At 37.9% G+C, this 21,175-nt stretch overlaps 1 protein-coding gene across 3 annotated transcripts in view; it reads right to left on the bottom strand.

Annotated features, from left to right (window-relative positions):
- alkbh1 (alkB homolog 1, histone H2A dioxygenase) overlaps nucleotides 1-21,175 on the bottom strand; it is a 21,546-nt gene continuing 371 nt past the window's right edge. The window contains exons 2-6 of one of the 3 annotated variants that reach the window (XM_008118719.3): nucleotides 13,756-13,864; nucleotides 13,188-13,332; nucleotides 8,421-8,511; nucleotides 6,877-7,070; nucleotides 1-5,523 (exon numbers count right to left, since the gene is read on the bottom strand). In XM_008118719.3, the coding sequence (XP_008116926.2) occupies nucleotides 5,100-5,523; nucleotides 6,877-7,070; nucleotides 8,421-8,511; nucleotides 13,188-13,332; nucleotides 13,756-13,864 (963 nt within the window). In that variant the 3' untranslated portion in view covers nucleotides 1-5,099. Of the gene's footprint in view, nucleotides 5,524-6,876; nucleotides 7,071-8,420; nucleotides 8,512-13,187; nucleotides 13,351-13,755; nucleotides 13,865-21,175 lie in introns of all 3 variants that reach the window. The other 2 variants (XM_008118779.3, XM_003214426.4) reach the window with 2 other exon arrangements.

The following is a 21,175-nucleotide window of genomic DNA, read 5'->3' on the forward strand; positions in this document are numbered from 1 at the left end:
TCTTGCTAATGTTTTTACTTGAAGAAAAATATAGCACAACATTTTAAGTATCAAGTTCCATAAGCAATTATTCAAATGAATGTTAAATGGCATTTTTCCCATGAAATTATTATTCACAAAAACCTAACCTAGTTACGGTAATACACTTTTAATGCCTAGGACCTTGTTGCAACAGAACTCCACACCTCCACCCCCCCCCCCCCACCCAATATGAATCTCCTTCCTTATGCCTAGCAGGCAATAATCTTAAATTATTAATCTTTACATTCCATAGTGCTTTAACAGATCTATTCCCATCTGAAGCAGACCTCTTGACCCAATCTTAAGGGATTTGTAAGTCTTCTATCTTATGGGCTTGCTGTTCAAGATCACAATTAAGGATTTGAATAAGTGTTAACTTTGGATACATCATACCCTTTTAGCTAAAGAACCACATTTTCCTATACAACTCTGTCTTAGCTGAGATCTTCTGGTGTAACCCTTCTTTCGGCAGACTTAGGAGATGCTTTTTGTGGGGATGCCTTCAAGCTCTGGAATTTCCTTCCTGTGGTGACTAGTTGACTCTTCCTTTGTTCTGCTTCTGTCAGTAAATAAACACTTATGTTTTGAGGGGCTGGTGATAAAAGGGCCTATATGAAGGTGCATCTGCACCCTAGAATTAATGCAGTTTGACACAATTTTACCTGCCATGCCTAAATGCCGTGTAATCATGGCAGTTCTAGTTTAATGAAACACAAGCACTTTCTGGGAGTGAAGGCTAAAGACCTTGTAAAATTACAGTTTCCAGGACTCAACTGCATTGAGCATTGCAATGAAAGTGGCGCTAAGGTGTATTAATTCTACAGTGTAGGTACATTGATGGTGTAGCATGATTTTTTATTTGTCTTTTTGTGTTTGTTTTTTAATTATTTTTCATTCTATAGTTCACTTAGACTTTTATACTATTATAATTTAACATTACTTGCACCCTATCCGCAAACACAGTTAATTAAAACTAAATTTCATTTAGCTTCAATTAATCTAGTTTCAAAATCAAATACCAATGACCCCAAGCGTTCATGAAATAGCTGAAAGCTTAAGCACCAACAGTTAAGGGTGAAAATACTTCACAATTTTCTCTTGCCCTTTGAAAGTCAGGATTATTTTTTTTGCAAACTCCATTTTAATTCTCCTTATACTGCGCTAACCATGTATAGACAAGAAACATGTGCTTTGTTTCTAGATCCTCTTCTCCTTTTGTAGGTCTTCTATCATTTAAAAATCAATAGCCATCTCCAATACTCATCCCTTAACTTTTCTGTGTATATGGCTGTAATTTGCCACAGCAAATGATACTATTCGTTTCCTTCTACCCTAATCAACTGGATTTTCCTGCCAATTATTTTTAAAAGCCTCTTATCTCCTCTTCAACTATAGAATGAAGAACAGTGATGTCACATTGGGTAATGTGTCTATAAGAAATGAGTTCTTCCCACCACCATAGGTACCATATGGGGGTGTCAGAGGAAATGTAAAGTAGGGGACTCTAGAGTTCCTTTAAGTCTGAATAATCCTATTTGTTTGCCCAAAGAATGAGTGATCTTGATTTATTACTAGTGTTTGGGTTTGGAAATATGAAATAAGGATTGTTGCTAAAATAGTAATTTTTGGTTTCCACGTAGAACTGACAGGTTTGTCCTAATCCAATTCATAGGCCTCATCTTCTTCAATTACAGATTGCTTCTTGTTGGATAGAGGGCAGAGGACATTAATTCATTTTGTTCTCAGGTTATTCAGATTTCATTTCAAAATGCTTTACAGTCAGTGGATACCATAGGAAAATAGTATGGTGCAAAGTTAAGGGTCTTCCAAATATAATTGATTTAACCACCACCTAGTAAGAGTTTACAAAAAGTGACTAGACACTTCAGGTCTCAACAATCTTTATGTGCAGTGAAGATTTTCCCGATACACCAAATACTAGCAAAACCTCTGGGCATCTGGAATACCTGGAAAAACTAGAATAGAATGGACTTATCATTGATAGATAAGATTTCTGTGCGTATTCCAATGAAAGGTAAGGAGAGGGGAAGGGGTTTTTACTTCCATAGCTTTTTCACTTATTGCATCTAACAATATAGATCTCTATTAGGAGGTGGCCCAACAGAAAGAATGGCTGTGAGAATTTTTGAGGGTATGGATACAAAAATGTTGAAGGGTGAAGATGTTTCATCCCATTGACAGAAGACTTCCATCAACAAGAGGGGATGTTTCCTCTTTCTGCTATGAAGCCCTCATGGGAGACTCTTGGGAACAGATGAGGGAAGTGATATTGTGGAAGTGAGAGTTCACTAAAACAAAACTGGATGTAGTCCAAAGCTTACTGTCCAAAATCATGTATAAGAACATGCCTTAAATATTCAAATAGAAGTATCAAGCATGCCATTTCTAATCGGCAAGTTTTCCAGAGCTTGATGCCATGTCTGTGTTGAGGATATCCAGTTCTACTTCTGCTTGCTGTTGGGAGACTGACTAGGATGTGCTGATGTATGGACATTGTAATGGATCAAAATCTGTAGTTTATAGGTTTCCAGGTTCAAGTATGGTGTGATTTTAGATGGAGTTGGATGGAACAGGTGTATAGCTTGGGGGCAATCTTGGATTTACTGTCATTTGTGGTCCAAAAAAGACTTGGTGGCTCCAAGCATCTGGGCAGCTTCACCTGCCACTCTATGGTTCCAGCTACTACCATTCCTGGGAGGAACAGTCTGGCCACATTACTTTATGCTCTGGCAGCTTCTCATTTTAAGTTACTGCAATGTGATCAATGTAAGGCTGCTATTGAAGGCTGCACAGTTGTTATAAAAATGCTGCTGCTAAATTGCAGGCAAGAACACTTGATAAGAATTATGGTACTGGTTTTAAGGGAATTACATGAACTGCCATAAATATTTTAGTCAAGGAAGGTTCAGGCTGCTGATCACTTTCAAACCCTTAAGTAACTCAGGGTCTTTTGCATTTGAGGAACCATGTCTTCCTATATATTGATATCTGTACGATTCTTAAGAACTGCTAGGGACCCTACACTGTGTTCATCACTTGGAGCAGTATGTTATCTGAAGATGTGGGGAATCAACGTTTAGTTTTCATTCTATCAATCTGAGAGCTTTGTTGTTTGAGTTGTTAAATTGTTTTAAAGTATTTGAATATTGTAGATTTTCAACTGAATTCTGACTGTATTTCATTCTAAGATCTGCTGATATAAATAAACTATTAAGTTAATATTATACAAGTCCAAACTCTAGAAATAGGTACCATTTCTAGTGAAAATTCTATTAAACAGTGAGAGATTGAGACCGGGTGAAAGGAAAAAAGAGAACATGGTACTAAATTCATACTATGCCCGAGCTTCACAATGATGCTGAATACTATAAAAAAAAATCTTCTCAGTTTAACCAGAAATGAACATATTCTCTTTTATTCTGCTTTAGGCTATCAAGACCAGCAGAGCTAAACACAGCCTGAAGGAAAAGGTGAGAGAGTTGCTCAAAGCAGTATGAACAATACTGCAGAATAACTAAGCTGGAGGATGGGGGAAATCAGCTCTCCAAGACAGATATAGATCTTTAATTTAAAACAGAGTAAGCTTATTCATGGGAAAAGTGCGACAAAACACTCCTGGGACAGAGTGCCGCACTCTGGCAATTAAAATTGCATTAAAAAGCAGATAGGGAAGTCAGGATCCTAAAACAGATGGGCACAGAAGACCGTGTTGTCCTTATTTGTTTCAATATATTTACCTTTTGGGCAATAGAGATAGTCGCTGATTAATTTTCTTTCTGGGTGCTTCATCTACAACTTCATTGTTCCTGTTTGTAAAGTCATTCTCTCTTGTCTGCTCCTAAAGGAGGCAGGCTGCAAAGATTGCATTATGTAGGAAGCCAACAGCCTGATCCTGATGGAACAGGGCAGTTTTAGTATTCAGAGAGAAGGGGAAGAAAAGGACATACTGAATAGAAAAATCACTAGACAATTGCTAATTATTTTGCTCCAAGAAGGGAGAGGCTGATTTAAATAAAAGAGCATATCCCACGAAATGAACCTTCAGCATCAGCCAGAAGGCGATAAACATATTGTAAGGCATACAGCATGAATTTAGATGACACAGTAGCACTTCAGGAGAACGGTTCTCAGGTAACTTGCTGTCTTCACAGAGGAATGTACTTGAAGCTGCTGCAAACGAAGTGTCTTTAAAGGTTAATTCCATTTAAAAATCTTGCTTATTATTTAACATTTTGTCTGTAGTCCCTAGCTGGTCTCCTATCCAGTTATCATCAAGCAATATCAAGTTACTGTTTTCCAACCACATTTTTGTTACAAAATTTGTATTTTACCATCTGTACCTTTAGCTAGTGCCTCTTTTGTAGATACCTTAAAGTGAGTAAGAAGACAGATGAAGGCCAGGGTAGGTTTTTGCATTAGTGTTAAATAAAATAGCAGAGTAACCCCGATTTGCTGTATTACCTCATAAAGACCAGAAACAATACAGAACATAATTGCTCGAGCCAGTACTTTAGACATAACCTTCATATTGCTTATTATATCTACTGCATGTACTTGAGTATAAGCCAAGTTTTTCAGCCCCTTTTTAAGGCTGAAAAAGCCCCCCTCGGCTTTTACTCGAATGAAGGTCCTGGCCAGTTTATATTTGGGTTGGCTTATACTTGAATATATAGGTAATCAGAGTGGGACACTCTTACCTTAAATTACAGTTTTATGTAAATATTCAAAAACACTTACCCCATTGATGTCTCAAATTAATGTAATATTATTGGTACCGATTCTTATTTTTGAAATTTACCAGTAGCTGCTGCATTTCCCACCCTCGTCTTATATTTGAGTCAATAGGTTTTCCCAGATTTTTGTGGAAAAATTAGGTGCCTCAGCTTATATTTGGGTCAGCTTATACTCAAGTATATATGGGTACTTAGCATCAGAGTTAGTGATCAATTTGGTTTGTCACCTATCACTTCTGTTACTTGCTGGTTCTCTATACAGCTCATGAAATCTTAAGAGTTGGAAGAATTATGCTGAAGGAAGAAAGACATGAAGTGTAGATCTCAACTTTCAGTGTCACACTTGTGCCTTTTGATTTCACTATGCTCTTCATGGTAAGGTCCTACAGAAAAAGCATGTAGTTCTCCTTCTGTCCTGTTTTCAGCTGGAAATGTATGACCATCAGCAAGCACTTGCCTGACAGTCATGTTAATACGGGATGTTTCCAGGTATTTGGCACATACTTCCCAGTCCTCCGCAGAGCAGGGCTGGAGAACTGAATTTGCAGGAAGGTCAGCAGGCAGAGGCTGCTCCATGCAGGAAGGCAATGGCTTCCCCTCCATGTTGGGCAGAACCCTGGGAACTGCATGGTACAGCAGACGGCTGAAGCCAGACATGATCATCACATCCCCGCTATGCATGAACATGGCCACAGGGGCTTGATCTCGTTTCTGGCCTCCCAACAGAAATATGGATGACTGTCCAAAACTAAAAAGAGAAAGAGGATTGAGAGATAGTAGTTAGTGAAGAAACAAATGAGAAAGCTATGTGCAAAGGGGAACAAAATTTGCCATCTCTACTCTTCATAATAACCTAGATGGAAGCTATTTGCAACTTATTATATGTGAAATCACCAGCCTTGTACCACACATATCCTGGAACAATCATTTATGCAACTATTCTATATAGCAAAATGTTTTCCCACATTTTTCATCTCCTAAGACAAGGGTTACCAAACTAAGGCCTGAGGGCCAGATGCAACCCTCCAAGGTAAATTATCCAGCCCTTGTCCTAAATGGAAATGACATGAAGGCACATAACACAGAACAACAACAATTCTAATAAACTTGATTATCTCATCAGCCAAAAGCTGGCCCACATTTTTCACTGAAATACTGGTAAATTTATGTTGGTTAAAATTGTTCTTCATTTAAATGTTGTATTGTTCTTTCAATTATTTTTGCACTACAAATAAGATATGGCCAGTGTGCACAGAAATTAGTTAATGTTTTTTTTTTTCAAACTATAGTCTGGTCTCCCTACAGTCTGAGGAACCGTGAACCAGCTCTATGCTTAAAAAGTCTGAGGACTCCTGTCCTATGAGTTTTATGTTATAGGAAAGTTGTGACAGATTTGTATGGAAGAGATAATAGGAATATTGTCTGTCTTCAGAGGTATTGGCTGTACAGAAAAATACAACAAAAACCAAAATTGCAGAGACATTTTATTGGGAGAATCAAAAGATACAAAATATTTTACTTGATTTAGAAATAGGCAAAATTGTTAAAAATCATATAGGGTAAGAAAAACACTCATGGGCCTGCATTTTATTTTGAGATCTTTTCTTGCTTCTGTTGGTGATTACAAATAGTCCTGAGAGAATGTTGTTGGAGGTAGTGGCCCCACTACTTCTTGACTATGTGAGGATTGAAGAGAAAGCCAGTAAAAGCTAGATAATAAAATTCTTTCACTTTTATTGTATGATTTTGACAACTCTGCCTGATGAAAATGCTGAGAAACTTTGAAACAAGCTGTTGTGACAAATATGTTTACATACATACCGTACATACATACCAGTCAACTCCCAAGAGCAACGGCACAATATAAATTAAATTAATGAACCTTTGGATATTACTTACTTCATTAGTCGAGCTCTCCTGTTGCTCTGGACTATAGGTCTATTTGTGCCTTAATACTTATCTGAAGCACTCTAGACAATTTCAGGCCTGCAACTTTAAATTTTTGACAAGAATTCTATTCTTCAATTATTTTGATAACATGCATTGAACTGAAACATGCAGATCTACCTCACCTTGGAGGAAAAACCTTTGAATAGCTGACCTGAATGATAAGAGGGGCTGAGAATGGTCCAGCTCAGATTCATCCACATGAATTCCTAGAGATGAGTCAAAATGATAGTAGTTCAGGATCCCAGCTTCTGCCTGGAAGCCTGGAAAACCACAAGCTTTAGCTACTTGCTCCGAGAGAAAGGCCAGGTCAGATGGAAAGGGGGTGTAATGATCAGCTGAATATTTCTGGCACAGATAAGAAAAAATGAAGAAATTCAGAAAGAGAATTCTAAACATATCCAGTGGTCAGTCAAACTGAATTATAGACTGATATCTAACTGAAAGTTCTAAAGCCAATATCTCAAATCAAAAATTAGCAAACAAAGCTAGCAAAAAAAAATCTGCTTCTCATGTAGCATAGATATAATCATTTATGTGAAATATGAGTTTGAAATCAATTTCTTTCCTCTCCTGCTGCAAATAAGGCTCTTATTTATTCAAATAACCATTATGTTGCATAACCTGATATCATTTTTATTTATTTTAGACTGAGCCTACCTTTTCACTAAAAATTAAAATTCGGGGCAACTAACAAATAGTAAAATAGATTAAACTATTAAAATCACCACAACAATCAACATCTTTTAAGATATTCAAATTCAACTTCAAAACAGTTTGAAAGACTACTTCATAAAAATAATAGCTGCTTTAAGTCCCCTTTGGGGAGATAAGGCAGGATATAAATAAATATAATAATAATCATCATCATCATATCACTACTATTGTCAGGGCGGGGAAGCATTTCATAATCTGGGAGTAACACAAAAGACAGTTCTCTCTCATCTATCTATAAAGGCTCCATATATATTATTATTATTAGGAGGGCTTCTTTTGAAAATCTAAAGGAGACAACTAACCCCCTAGATCAGTGGTTTTCAACCTGGGGGCCCCAGATGTTTTTGGTCTTCAACTCCCAGGAATTTTAACAGCTGGAAAGCTGGCTGTGATTTCTGGGAGTTGTAGGCCAAAAACATCTGGGGACCCCAGGTTGAGAACCACTGCCCTAGATAGTCAACCCAACACAGCTCAGTCCAAGCTTTTTAGGGTTTTCAATTGTCCCTCTCCCCCAAAGCAACTGGCAACAGAAACATAGGGAAAAGAATGGTTTTCCTATGTCTCACAGTCATAGGAGGGCTGCTCATTATGTTACCTGTGTCTGAAATCTTTCCCATAAATGCCTAAACACACGCTTTCCTCAACCAGAATACTCAATCTCCTTCACTAGATGTTTTTGACGAGAAGACTGGGAACAGGTGAATTTCTACTGAGGCAATAAGACAATAAGTAGATAAGGCTGCAGGCTCATTTGGTTAAGCATGTCTGCAGTATGCCGATAGACAATGTTTCTTCACTCTCTGCAATCTCTTCTGAATAATTTGGCTTTCATTTTAAAAAGAAATCTATGGTGTCTACATCAGTAAGTCTGTATTGTGGTTTTATGCTTAAATTTCCAGCCCACAACAAAAACAAATTTACAGACGTTTACTATTATCATATTTACACATATTGCCAAGAAATTCTGCTGCCTGCAAATACCTTCGTATTCCAGTTATAATGATAACCCAAAGTCACCCAACGGAGCTTCTCAAGTAAACTTTTTGGTTGCCGTTTGCTGGAACTTTTGTTTCTAAATTCAAAATAAAATGACAAATTACTTTCTGAAAGTGTTTACTTTATAACAGTGTTTATCAAACTCTGCTCCTCCAGGTGTTTTGGGGACTTCTGCTCTCAGAAATCCCAGCCAGCTTACCAGCTGTTAGGAATTGTGGGAGCTGAAGTCCAAAACATCCGGAGAAGCACAGTTTGAGACACTCGGCTCTAGAACATCAAATTCTTGATACAAGTCTCAAACAAAATTGTTTCAAATGTTAAGTTCCAATAGTTATTTGCACAAATGTTTAAGAGAAACATTAATACTTCAGGTAGCTTGCAGAAAATATTTAGGAAAAACGTTGGAATTATATAATAGGGAAGAAAAGAACAAAAGATGTATTCATGAGTTTTAAGCATTAATTACCGTATAAAAACCACATTTAAGTTGACAGCATGTATAAGTTGAAGGCAGGTTTTGAGGTCAAAATTATGGGTGTTTGATATAACCTGTGAATAAGTTGAGGGTCATTCTGCAAAGAGGGGAAAGTACCAATGCCATATCAGCAGACTAACTGTTCCTGGTCCCCACTCAAACATTCAAAAAAGCCAAAAGAGGCAGAGAGAGTATATGCTCAAGAGAAGAGGATGGTGTCTTTTAAAATAAGAATTATAGTATAGTTCTCACACTGACCCATGGATATGTCAATCCAGGTTTTGGGGTTGAAATGTTATTAAAATATTAGACTTACACATGAGCATATAGGGTTATTGTGTCGTTGAGAAAATACCCCATGAAAAATATAGCTGCTCTTCCAGGAGGAACTTGAGTTCTATTTTGGAAATGCTGTGAATTTGTTAAAAGTGCAGTTTTCATTAAAAAAATTATGTGAAAATTAAAAATGAATATAAGGTACTACAGCCATCTCTGTTGCTTTCTCTGCAAAAGACTAATATAGCTACCCTTCTGGAATACACTCAGTAGAATATGAAACCCATTCCACTGTGCTCTTGTAACAGAATGATTGTGTGTCTATTGGAATTATGGCAGGACAGCATATCACAATATATCACTGATAAAAATACAGTTGAATTAAACTTATCTCCCACTGCACAGATACCTATAATTTTTTGATTTTGATGCGAAAAATAGTAATCCACACAGTGGGGTCAAAAGCCCTGTTCAGAGCATTGTGAAAAATCAATTAATATCAAGCATTTATATATATCTCTCAGATATAATTTCAGAATATATTGTCTGTTATTATTTACAACACTTACAAAGCATCTAAAGTGTTCTAAATACAAATAGACTTACAACCTAAAAGGAAAAAAAGGGATTGGGAGGACAAAGACAAACTAAGACACATGATCTCAGCCATATTGTCTCATCTGGGCAGCTGGATCTTGCTATCTATTTGCTGTTGTTAACTGCTGTCAAACTCACTTCCACTTTTGGCAATTCTATAAATGGGAGACTCCAAGTAACCCTACTATCAGCAGCTCAGCACAGGTCTTCCAGATTTAGGATGTGGCTTTCTTGAGTTGAGTCAATCTCTCTTCCTCTTTTTTCTACTGCACTCTACATTGCTACTCGTTTTTCTAGAAAGTTTTTTTTTCTAGTAAGTCATGTCCAAAGTAAAATAGTCACTTTAGTCATTGTGGCTTCTAGGAAGAGTTCAATTTGATTTGCTCTAGGGTCAATTTATTTATCTTTTTGGCAGTCCATGGCATCCATAGAACCCTTTCCCAGCACATTTCAATTCAGTTGATTCTCTCTGATTCAGCTTTCTTCACTGTCCAGTTTTCACAACCATACATAGAAATTGGAAATCCAATAGTAGAGACAATCTTAATAGTATTCATTTATGTATCTTTACACTTCAAGGTCTTTTAGTCTTCCTTCATAGCTTCAGTTCCTTGTCCTAGTTGTCTTCTGGTTTCTTGACTGCAGTCTCCATTCTGATTAATGATTAAACCAAGGTATAACAAAGCTTAAACAATTTCAAATTTTTCTTTGTATCCTTTAAAGGTATGTAACTCATATGTGGTCATTATTTTTGTTTTTGTAATGCTCATCTGTCTATTTAGGTACATATAAACATAAATGTTATTTCACTCTTGTTTATCTTTTTAAAACAGAAAAGTGTGTTGATGCTAGTAAAAAGATCAATTAAACACAGTAAGATGAAAAATGGGTTTTCATCCTGTAAGTAGTTACTTCCAGCCTCTGATTGTAAGTGAAGAAGAAATGATAGGCCCCAGAGTAAACATCCCTATCTATAATGAGTTTGGCTCAGAGACATCATGTTCCTGACATATCTTTAGTAAACTTCTCCTGGAAATTTTAATATTTTCATTTAACATCATATTACAAAATGTGAGATCACTGCTGAAAACAGCAGGAACAGTTGCAGGCAATGGGTAGTAGAAGGAGTGAGTGAGAAACAGAAAAGCAAGAATGCAAGTCTGGTTGACGAATACAGGCACATCTTTATAGGGTGCCCAAAACGAAGATGTTAGAGAGTGCTGCAAAGCAGAATTTGCAAGACTCTGAGAACTGAAGAACCTCCAAAACAGCAAAGGAGTGGCTATGTAAAAAAGTAGTAGCAGCACCAGCATACAGGCACTTTCGGATGTTCCTCATTCTATTTTAATGAATTCCAGGTTTTATTCTTATTTTAAATTAAAAACTAAAAACGAGGAAACCAATCAGCTGACATGTTAAAGTCATGAAGCAAACATAAATATAGATGTGATCTTATCCTGAAGGCTGTAAGGCTGCAAATCTCCCCCATCTTTAAATATATATTCCATTCTGGCATGATGTCATTACCATATAAGTATCGCAAACATTTTCTCTTCAATACATATGAAATTAGCTTTCTGCAAGTGAGATTTGCTTGCAACAAAACAAAAGCAGCAAAAACAAAATGAAACAAACAAACCAAAACTAAAACCAAAGCACCTCTGACTAGGGAAAAGGGGACTGACCACATAGCTATAAAGCAGAACTAGAGCTATTTCTTTGAAATACAGTACATCCAAATTATAGCTCGGAGAACGGCTGGGGGTCTTCAACTGGAACATCATCCAGTGCATTACTCTCACTTTTGGAAATTGATGTTCACTTTATGTGGTTGCATTCTACATGAAATATGAAAAACAAAACAAACTAGGTTTGCTCAACAAAGACTCTGTGAGCCTGCTGAGACAACTAGAGGGGAGAGTAAATTTGCAAGGACAACTTCAGACTGCAACTCTCTTATGATAACCTAATAATATAATACATTTTTATCATATTGGAACTTTAGCATTTAATTGACACTACAGGCTGCCTATATGAATGGTTCAATGCACAGGTAACGAGAAACATAATTGTTAATTTCATTCCTCTGCAACCACATTTCACCCTTTGGGCCTCTTGCTTGTCTGGGTGCCTGACTATAATGCTATAACTCAGGCCAAACAACAGCAATAGATTTAATTCATTCATTTTGCAAAAAAAAAAAAAAAAGGTCTCAATCTCTGACTATGGAATAACTACATAATTCCTCAGAGAAAGAAGCTAAGATGGAAGCAAGTCACTTTCTTGGCTAGGCTGAGTATTTTAATGTTCTGTTCATTTCCCCCCTCATGCTAACACCGTCCATAAACAGGTAGGTTCAGTAAGAGCTCTGTTCCTGTTTATATGACACAGTTTTTTAAAAAAGAAAAGGAATGAAGAATTGTCCAAAAATGCCCAAAATCAAAGATATAAAATAAACTCTAGGATTAATATAAAAGTCTTCACAGATGTTCATACAGATCACATAGGCAGAAGAAATAAGATGGCAGCTCCTTCACTTATGACAAATTGAGGGTCATTCTGCAGAGGGTATCCAACCCAACTGCTGCTGTCACTTTTTCACCCAAGCATTCAAAATGCCAGGGGTGGTGTCACGGCATACAGAGTAGAGGAAGCCAGTACTTCTTTATGTTCTCCCAGGGCAGACTAAGCTCTTGCCCTTTGCTACTCAACCCAGAGAAGATAATTTTTTTTGGATAAAATTTTTTGGTAAAAATTACGTTATGGTATCTACACTGATATACGGAAAAATGTACCAGGTTTTGGGGGTTGCTAAAATTTCTAGAATATATAGAGTAGTCTGCCTCACCACATCCCATAGATCTAGATGTCTGACTACCACAATGAAAATGTGGAGACTGGTCACATTTTGGTAGAACTATTCAAGATCTGTAGAAAGTTCAAATCTTTTATAAGAAAAACTTATGAAAAGCTGATTGGACCTAGTTGTTTCATTTCTCATGTACACATAGTTATTCTTGAATAAAAGGTTTGCTGAAACATATTCAACGGCTTTTTTGTGTTGCGCATCAGAAGCAAAGCATGCAAACAAATACCCCAACCCTCCATTCCTTATTGAAGTTAGAAAGGAGGATAGGAATTGCTTTCAGAGACCTTGAAAACTCAAGAATACTGTCGAGATGATCTGCAGCCTGTTTGTTTCTAAGCTAAAATGGAAGTCTAGGCTTGACCATGGTGCTATATGGTGCAACTGCAGGAATACTCCTCTTTAACACATAGGGATTGTCACTGACTCTGTGTTGTAGTTAAAGTTCCAATAAGGAACTGCTGAGCATCACACTTTATTGACTGAAAGTTGTGTTTCTTAACTGTTATCACATTTGTTATTCCAAACCAGGACTTACTGCAGCTGATGCCGGCTCTTTCCCCACAAATCAGTAGTTTCCTGAGAAGACATGTGCATATCCAAATTGCATACATTGGGTTTCTGAGTGTACTGCTTCAAACACTGCCTTACCCAGTGACGCTGGCGGCCTGGAAGGAATGGATCTGAGATAAATATAAACCCTGGTGAATTGAGGGGAAAAAACCCAGTTAAAACCAGCTTTTAACTGTTCAACATGAAGGAAATACTAAGATGCAGCAAGAACACAAGGTTTACAAGTATGTTACACATATACAAATAATTACCACCACTAAAGCTGGATTACATATATCAGACCATTGGTATCCATTAAGAATTGATCCCAGGACCCCCTATGGATGCCAAATCCATCGGGGCTCATGTCCCATAATTTACAATGATGTCTCTCATAGAAAATGCAAAATCAAGGTTTGCTCTTTCGATTTTGTTTTTAATATTTTCAAGCTGTGGATGGTTCAATCAATGGATGTGGAGGGCTGATTGTATATCTTGGGAGAAAAGGACACTCTATCAAAGTATGTATTTTTTAAAAAAAAAATGATACTCACCTGGATAACTATCCAAACCATAGGCTTTCCATTGACTGACTGGGCGCAGTCCTGCTCTGCAAGCATCCTGTTCAGTGACTGAGGAAATATTCAGACGACTACTTACCACCTAGTGGAGGTAAAATTAATGTCAGACATTGGAACAAGAACCCACATATTTTAGTTTGAGTTGACAGCTAACCAATGCCCACTACTAACATTTGTCTGCAATGTCTCCTGGAACGTCACAGTTGTCCAAGTACTCTTCTGGTTCAATATCACTACACAAACTAGATTCCACCTTCCTATCTAACCCTGAGACTGAGGATGCAGTCAACATGAGGTAAAGATCTCTCATCCTCTTTCCAACAGAAGAGAAAAGTAGCTTCACATCTCAGGGATTGGACTGTATCTGAACAGGCTCAAAGATCATTTTATGTTTTCTGAATCTTATTGAAGGCAGCAGTGGTGTAACGGGGCATTCATGTCTCCTACCTCCACCAAGTGAAGATCCACATGCCTCTCCAAAAGCTACTGAGGATTAAAGAATTCTCTGGCTTCTGGCAGGGTCCGGGAGTTATAGGGGGATTCAAAAACATATAAAATCAGACAGGTCCCTTGAATGAGATTTTTTTCCCATTCAAGAGATCGCTACATCGAAGTTATCGTAAAGAATAGTGAGAGATCATATCAATTAAAAAAAAACCAGTCATCTACCAGAAAATATATCTGTGAATTCCCTCATGATCAGCTCTTGAACACAGCTAAATTGTAACAGGTGTGGAATATAGAAAAAGATATTAAAACCATTACCATCAATCAGTATTCTCTGAATTCTGGTAGATTTACAACTAGTTCTGTTCAAATTCATATCCAGCTGTGGATTCAATGAGCAATGAAAGTGAAATCATTGGGTATTACTGAGATTTTGTTAATTGCATGCTACATTGAAAGAAATAGTACTCATGGATGATGCTGTTTACTGGACTGTGCATATAAGTACTAATTCAAAAGGGCAGAAAAGGTAAATGTAAGTGGTTACCTTTGAATATTTTGCTACACCATGTGAAGAACATCTAAGAAATCAAAGTACGAGGGTTGAATGAAAAGTAATGCCTCCACCTTCATTACTTGGGTTTGGATGGGAATATTTTAATCAATCAAATGCAGAAATAATCCTTAGAATGTGCTCTTTAACTACCACTATTCACTTTTCCACATAATCACCAGGCAATTGGATACATTTCTGCCAACGATGAACAAGTTTTCTGAAGCTGTCACGGAAGAAGTTGACACTCTGTTTCCGCAACCAGCGTCTCACAGTTCTCTCAACGTCTTCATCAGAAGTATAATGATGTCCCCGCAGATCTTTCATTATTGGGAACAGATGGAAGTCAGACGGTGCTAAATCTGGACTGTATGGAGGATGCCGTACGGTGGTAAGATCGAGTCTCTGAAGTTCTGCTGTGGTGGCATGTGAAGTGTGTGGTCTGGCATTGTCATGCTGCAGGAAAACATTTCCCTTTTCCTTTCAGACCCTTGTTAGCTGTTGTGATGTAATGCTCTGAATTTATTGTTGTTCCACGTTCAAGCAAATCAACATGGATAACACCATCTGCATCCCAGAACACTGTTGCCATGATTTTTTCCAGCTGAGGGCTGTGTCTTGAATTTCTTTTTCTGGGGCGAGTCTTTTTGTCGATATTCCATAGACTGACGCTTTGTCTCCGGGTCATAATGGTGTACCCCTGTTTCGTCTCCTGTCACAATTGAATGGAGAAAGGCGTTACCTTCATTCTTGTAACGCGAGAGGAGTTCCTGGCAAATTTCAAGTCTGTGTGCTTTCATTTCAGGTGTCAGCATCCTGGGTACCCATCATGCACAGATCTTCCGATAACCAAGCAAAGCAATAATGTGACCTACATGTTCTTGTGAAATGCCGATTATGCTTGAAATTTCTCTCTGAGTGATAGAATGATTATCCCGAATCAATCTGTCAATCTTTTGCTTGTGAAACCCGGTGGTTGCTGTCACAGGAAGTCCAACTCTTTGTTTGTCACGCAAGTCAGATGTTCCCACTTCAACATCTTTAAACTTACTTGCCCAACGACGTACAGTACTCACATCAACACAATCACTATAAATAGCTTGCATTCTCTGATGAATCTCCTTTGGGGTGACACCTTCTGCTGTCACATATCATATATATTCAATGACTGCACGTTGCTTAAGTCCTATTGACTGACCGTCTGCGCAGGGTTCCATACTTCGTACTTTAACAACACAACCATTCAATGCTAAGGCTTCCTGCCAAATGGAACTGTAGAGGAGAGTCTACTGAGCAAGCCTGAACTTGCTGCATACCAGTACTGTCATCTGTTGATGAGTTACGAAGGTGGAGGCATTACTTTTCATTCAACCCTCGTAACATTCATATTTTTTGTCTGATTTGCTTTGCGTCGCACCCCTATCATTCATATTTCCGGCACTGTCTGAGGTCAACCAACTTGTAAAACATCTGAGTAAGAGACACACAATGTATAAAGAATTTCAGTTTTTCACATGCAATATAACATTTGTTTTCATCACAGAGGAGCTGTCATATATCAGACAATAAAACAGTAATTGCTTTTGCCAACTTCTGAGGAATTTGGGGCACATTTTATTTCTTGATTTAGTAGGTTGTGAGACATTTGAAATCTGAAATCATAACCTTCTGACAAATAGCTCATTTTTCTTCTTGCACTATGATCCTGACATTAGGTACAGTAACGGTTATTAACACAGGAACTGCTAGAGCTAGAAAGCCACAACATTTTATTGCCTGTGACAGACTAAAATTCCAATTTCAAACAAGATAATGCATTAATTTCTAATTCCAGTGAATATGGGATTTTAATTGAAATTACAAATGATGTTGGAGAAATAAGTGGGTAATCATAATTATGTAATCTTAAGGTCTGAGGCACTTCTTTCTGTGACAGAACTCTTCTTAGGAAGGCTGTAATTATACAGCACTCATTACAGTATTAACAGAGGACCAGTAAACCTGTCTAGGCACTAGGGGTGCTGAGAAATTGTTAATACCTAGTAGTCACCTTTAATACGTTATTCTTAATGAAATAAAAATGATCTTTTGTTACTCAAGACAGTGTTAATCCTTTGTTACCCTGAAAATGTCACCCATATTGTTAATTTTCTCTTCAGCAAACCGAAGATAATGGAATAAGGCAGGTAAAAAGCAGTAGGCAAGACAGCATCTTTCTTTCTGTTTCATGACTGATAAGAAGGCAAATACTATTTTTTCCAAATGTAGGAAAGAGCGAAAATAAACACAGAATAGTCATAACTAGAACAATGCATCACAACACTCTCGTATGGAAAGCATTTTCTATATGCTATGCTTCTAGACAAAATTTTCATAATTTGTTATAACTGATCAAAAAGTCAAGTATGTGTGAAATTACAAATAACAATACACCTGCCACAGATAAAGATGATGGAAATCAAAAATCCTGCTGATGTGCTAAACTGGTTTTACAGGGCAATAAAAACCAAAAGGAGAAAATTACAGTATTTAGGGGCTCATGTCAGCTACAAAATAATATTACTTTTCAAATAGGATAATGGTCCATATATGTTTATATTATGTATGGCACAGATGACTAACAACATCAAAATAACCCATAAACAGTGCCTGGACTTCTGACAACTGAACCCCCCAAATAGGATTTTACTTGTCTGCTAACATTCAAGAACTGTATAGATTTTATTTCTATACATACATTTTGTTCTCCACATGTCATGAAACTATTCCATATACATTCATCAACCTGTTCAGCTTTACTGGTGTTCTTAATCAAGATGCAAAACCTTTACAATCAACCTAGCTAAAAGAATTAATGTATTATTATTGTCATCCCAACCAGAAGTCTAGTATGGCAAATGGTAAATTTGAATTGCAGTATCCTAAATACTGTTCTATAAAGCAAAATCTGGCATTTTGTTGCTGTTTCTAAATGTTCTGACGATCTCCAAAAGCCCCACGGCCTCCAGATGGATAACAAACTTAGATGTCCTGGGGTTGTGTTGGTAATTTCTGATTTTATTTTAGAGATCCACATGAAGCTTGGTTAATCCCAAAAAAATTTCCTGGGAGCTTCCAGCATTATCAAGGACTTTTCATTCCTGCTTTCTGGGTCAGCTTGAATTAATCCAGTACTTTCAGAAATAAAATATTTGTACTTGCCTTGTGTGTTTCTACATTCTTGGAACTAGCCAAGATGGCTGCTGCCAATATGTACAGCTATTGTTTCAGTAGGAAGAAAAATGACAGCACTAAAAGAAATTGATCCTAATGCTTAACTGGTGTAATAATGCTTTAAAACTTTGACTATAGCTCCTGAATAATAATAAAAAGACTCAGTGGAATTTGGGATCTTCTTATCTGGCGATTTTAAAGCAGGGGATAGATGGGAATCTGTTGGGAGTCCTTTGATCGTATGTTCCTGCCTGGCATAATGGGGTTGGAAATGATAACCCTTGTTGTCTCTGTCAACTTTATGTTTCTATGAGACTGGATGTGACATGTGATCAATGTGAGGGGAAATGAAAGAGAGAAACCGGGCATACAGTAGAGTCTCACTTATCCAACACTCGCTTATCCAACATTCTGGATTCTCCTACGCATTATTGTAGTCAATGTTTTCAATATATCGTGATATTTTGGTGCTAAATTCGTAAATACAGTAATTACTACATAGCATTACTGCGTATTGAACTACTTTTTCTGTCAAATGTGTTGTAAAACATGATGTTTTGGTGCTTAATTTGTAAAATCATAACCTAATTTGATGTTTAATAGGCTTTTCCTTAATCCCTCCTTATTATCCAACATATTCGCTTATCCAACGTTCTGCCGGCCCATTTATGTTGGATAAGTGAGACTCTACTGCAGGAGTCCCCAAACTAAGGCCACTCTGAGTCCCCTTTGGGGTGAGAAGGGTGTGATACAAATGTAGTAAATAAATGCAGTAAATAAATAATAAATAAATTTTAGACTTAGGCTCACCCAAAGTCTGAAATGACTTGAAGGCACACAACAACAACAACAACCCTAATTAACTTGGCTGTCTCATTGGCCAGAAGCAGGAGCACACTTCCCATTGAAATCCTGATAAATGTATGTTGGTTAAAATTGTTTTTATTTTTAAATATTGTATTGTTCTTTCATTGTTCTTCTTCTTGTTGTTGTTTTTGCACTACAAATAAGACATGTGCAGTATGCATAGGAATTTGTTTGTATTTTTTTTTCAAATGATAATCCGGCCCCTCAACAGTCTGAAGGATTGTGGACCGGCCCTCGGCTTAAAAAGTTTGGGGACCCCTGCTCTACTGTATATCAAGAAAGAGACTGGATGCAAGTCATGAATAAGCAGGTATGATAAAAAGAAGAGGAATTGAAACCTTCTCATACTTCCACAGGCTACATCCCTCTTTAGGATTGGCCACAGTGAGGTATTTAGCCTCTTCCAGTCCTCCAAAGAGAGATCAAGATTCGAATCACCACTCTGCCATGGAAATCCACTGGGAGGCCTTGGGCAAGGCACATTCTTTCAGCCTCTGAGGAAGGCAATGGCAAACCTGCTCTGAACAAATCATGAAAACCTCATGAGAGGGTCACCTTAGTTCAGTGGCTCTCAACCAGTGGGCCACGAAAATGAAAAGGCACATTCTTTCAGCCTCTGAGGAAGGCAATGGCAAACCTGCTCTGAACAAATCATGAAAACCTCATGAGAGGGTCACCTTAGTTCAGTGGCTCTCAACCAGTGGGCCACGAAAATGAAAATCCGGTCCACAAACCTCCTTCCTCTTTATTTATTTATTTAATTATATTTCCGCCCCTTTCCATGGAGCTGATCATTACACTGGATAGAACACATGAGGTCTAGATTATTAATGTCAGGGGAAAACCTTTACCTTGACACCTCTTAAACTGCCACAACTCAATTCTATGGAATCCTGGGAGTTGTAATTTGGTGAGGCACTAGCCCCTTTGGCAGAGATGGCCTTGTAAAACTACAACTCCCATTTATTTATTTCGCATCAAAAGCACTGATAAAATAAAGGGTACACAAGCAGCTAAATAATTTTAGACAAAAAACGGGCAACAGTGACGGCATCGTCTGTCGCTTTAAACAGTTCTTCCTCTGTGCATGAGGCAGGGCATGGTGGGCAAGCATGCAGATGCTGAATTGTTTGTTTTGCTCCACAATCGCACAAGGTGGAGGATTCTTCTAGGTAGTGCCATTTTGCCAGGTTGTCTTTTGATCTGCCCACTCTACTTTCGAGTCTGTTCAGGGACTTCCAAGTTATCCATTTTTGGTTTGCCCCTGGAGGAAGTCCCTCATAGGAAGCCACTCAGTTGGAATTGCCTGATTTTTCTGCCCACAGAGATATTATTGATGTTTCTGGAGGAACATTAAGAGGGGTGGTGACTCTCATGAAACCTTTCCTCGATTTAAGTCTACTGGGAGGAGGCTGATAGCCAGTGGGTGATTTTTTTTTTTGAAAACCAACTTACTAATGCCTTGAAAGATCTGTCCACAAACATAACCACCTGAAGCTTAACCGTGCCAAGACAGAAGTGTTGCCTGGGAAAGCCAAGAGTTTGAACACTGTTCCCACCTTAAATATTTTGGCGTCACCTTAGATCAAACACTAACATTTAGGAAACACTCTAGCAACCACGTCAGACTACACAGAAAAGCCACTGAAATCCACAAGCCTGTGGACAATTTCAACAGAAAGAAGGAAACCATGAAAATGAACAAAATCTGGCTACTGGTATTTAAAAACTCTAAAATCAAGACAGTAAATAAAGAACAACACTAAAAACGGGAATTTCAGGCATGAAACAATCAGGGCCAGCTAACAGCTCCCAACAAAGAATTCCACCAGGTAGGAGGCAGCCAGTATTTGAAGCTGAAAGGCCATTCAATGCTGATCATGATAGAAAACTGCAACATTCACACTTGTCTCAGGCAGACAAGAATTTTTTCTCCCACTGTAGACATCCCACAGATAAATAAATCCCTCTTGTCTAGTTTCCAGAAGACCCCACAACCTCTGGGGATGTCTGCCATAGATGTGGCCGAAACGTCATGAGAGAATGCTTCTGGAACATGGCCATACAGCCCGGAAAACCCACAGCAAACCATTTAGGAAACAAACTCCCATGAAGCCGTGGCAATTAAATTAGTGTCAAATTGCATTCATTCTACAGTGTAGATTCACCCCTAGAGAGCTTTCTTTAGGTAAACGCATAGTGACTTTCAAACTTAAATACAAGCCCTTTGGACTTCAATTCCCAGAAGTCTCAGCTGCTTTGACCAATTATCAGGGATTCTGGGGCCTGAAATCCAAAAGTCCCGGAAGACCA

Source organism: Anolis carolinensis, chromosome 1 (genome assembly GCF_035594765.1).
Source record: "Anolis carolinensis isolate JA03-04 chromosome 1, rAnoCar3.1.pri, whole genome shotgun sequence".
In the NCBI taxonomy this organism is placed as follows: Eukaryota; Metazoa; Chordata; class Lepidosauria; order Squamata; family Dactyloidae; genus Anolis; species Anolis carolinensis.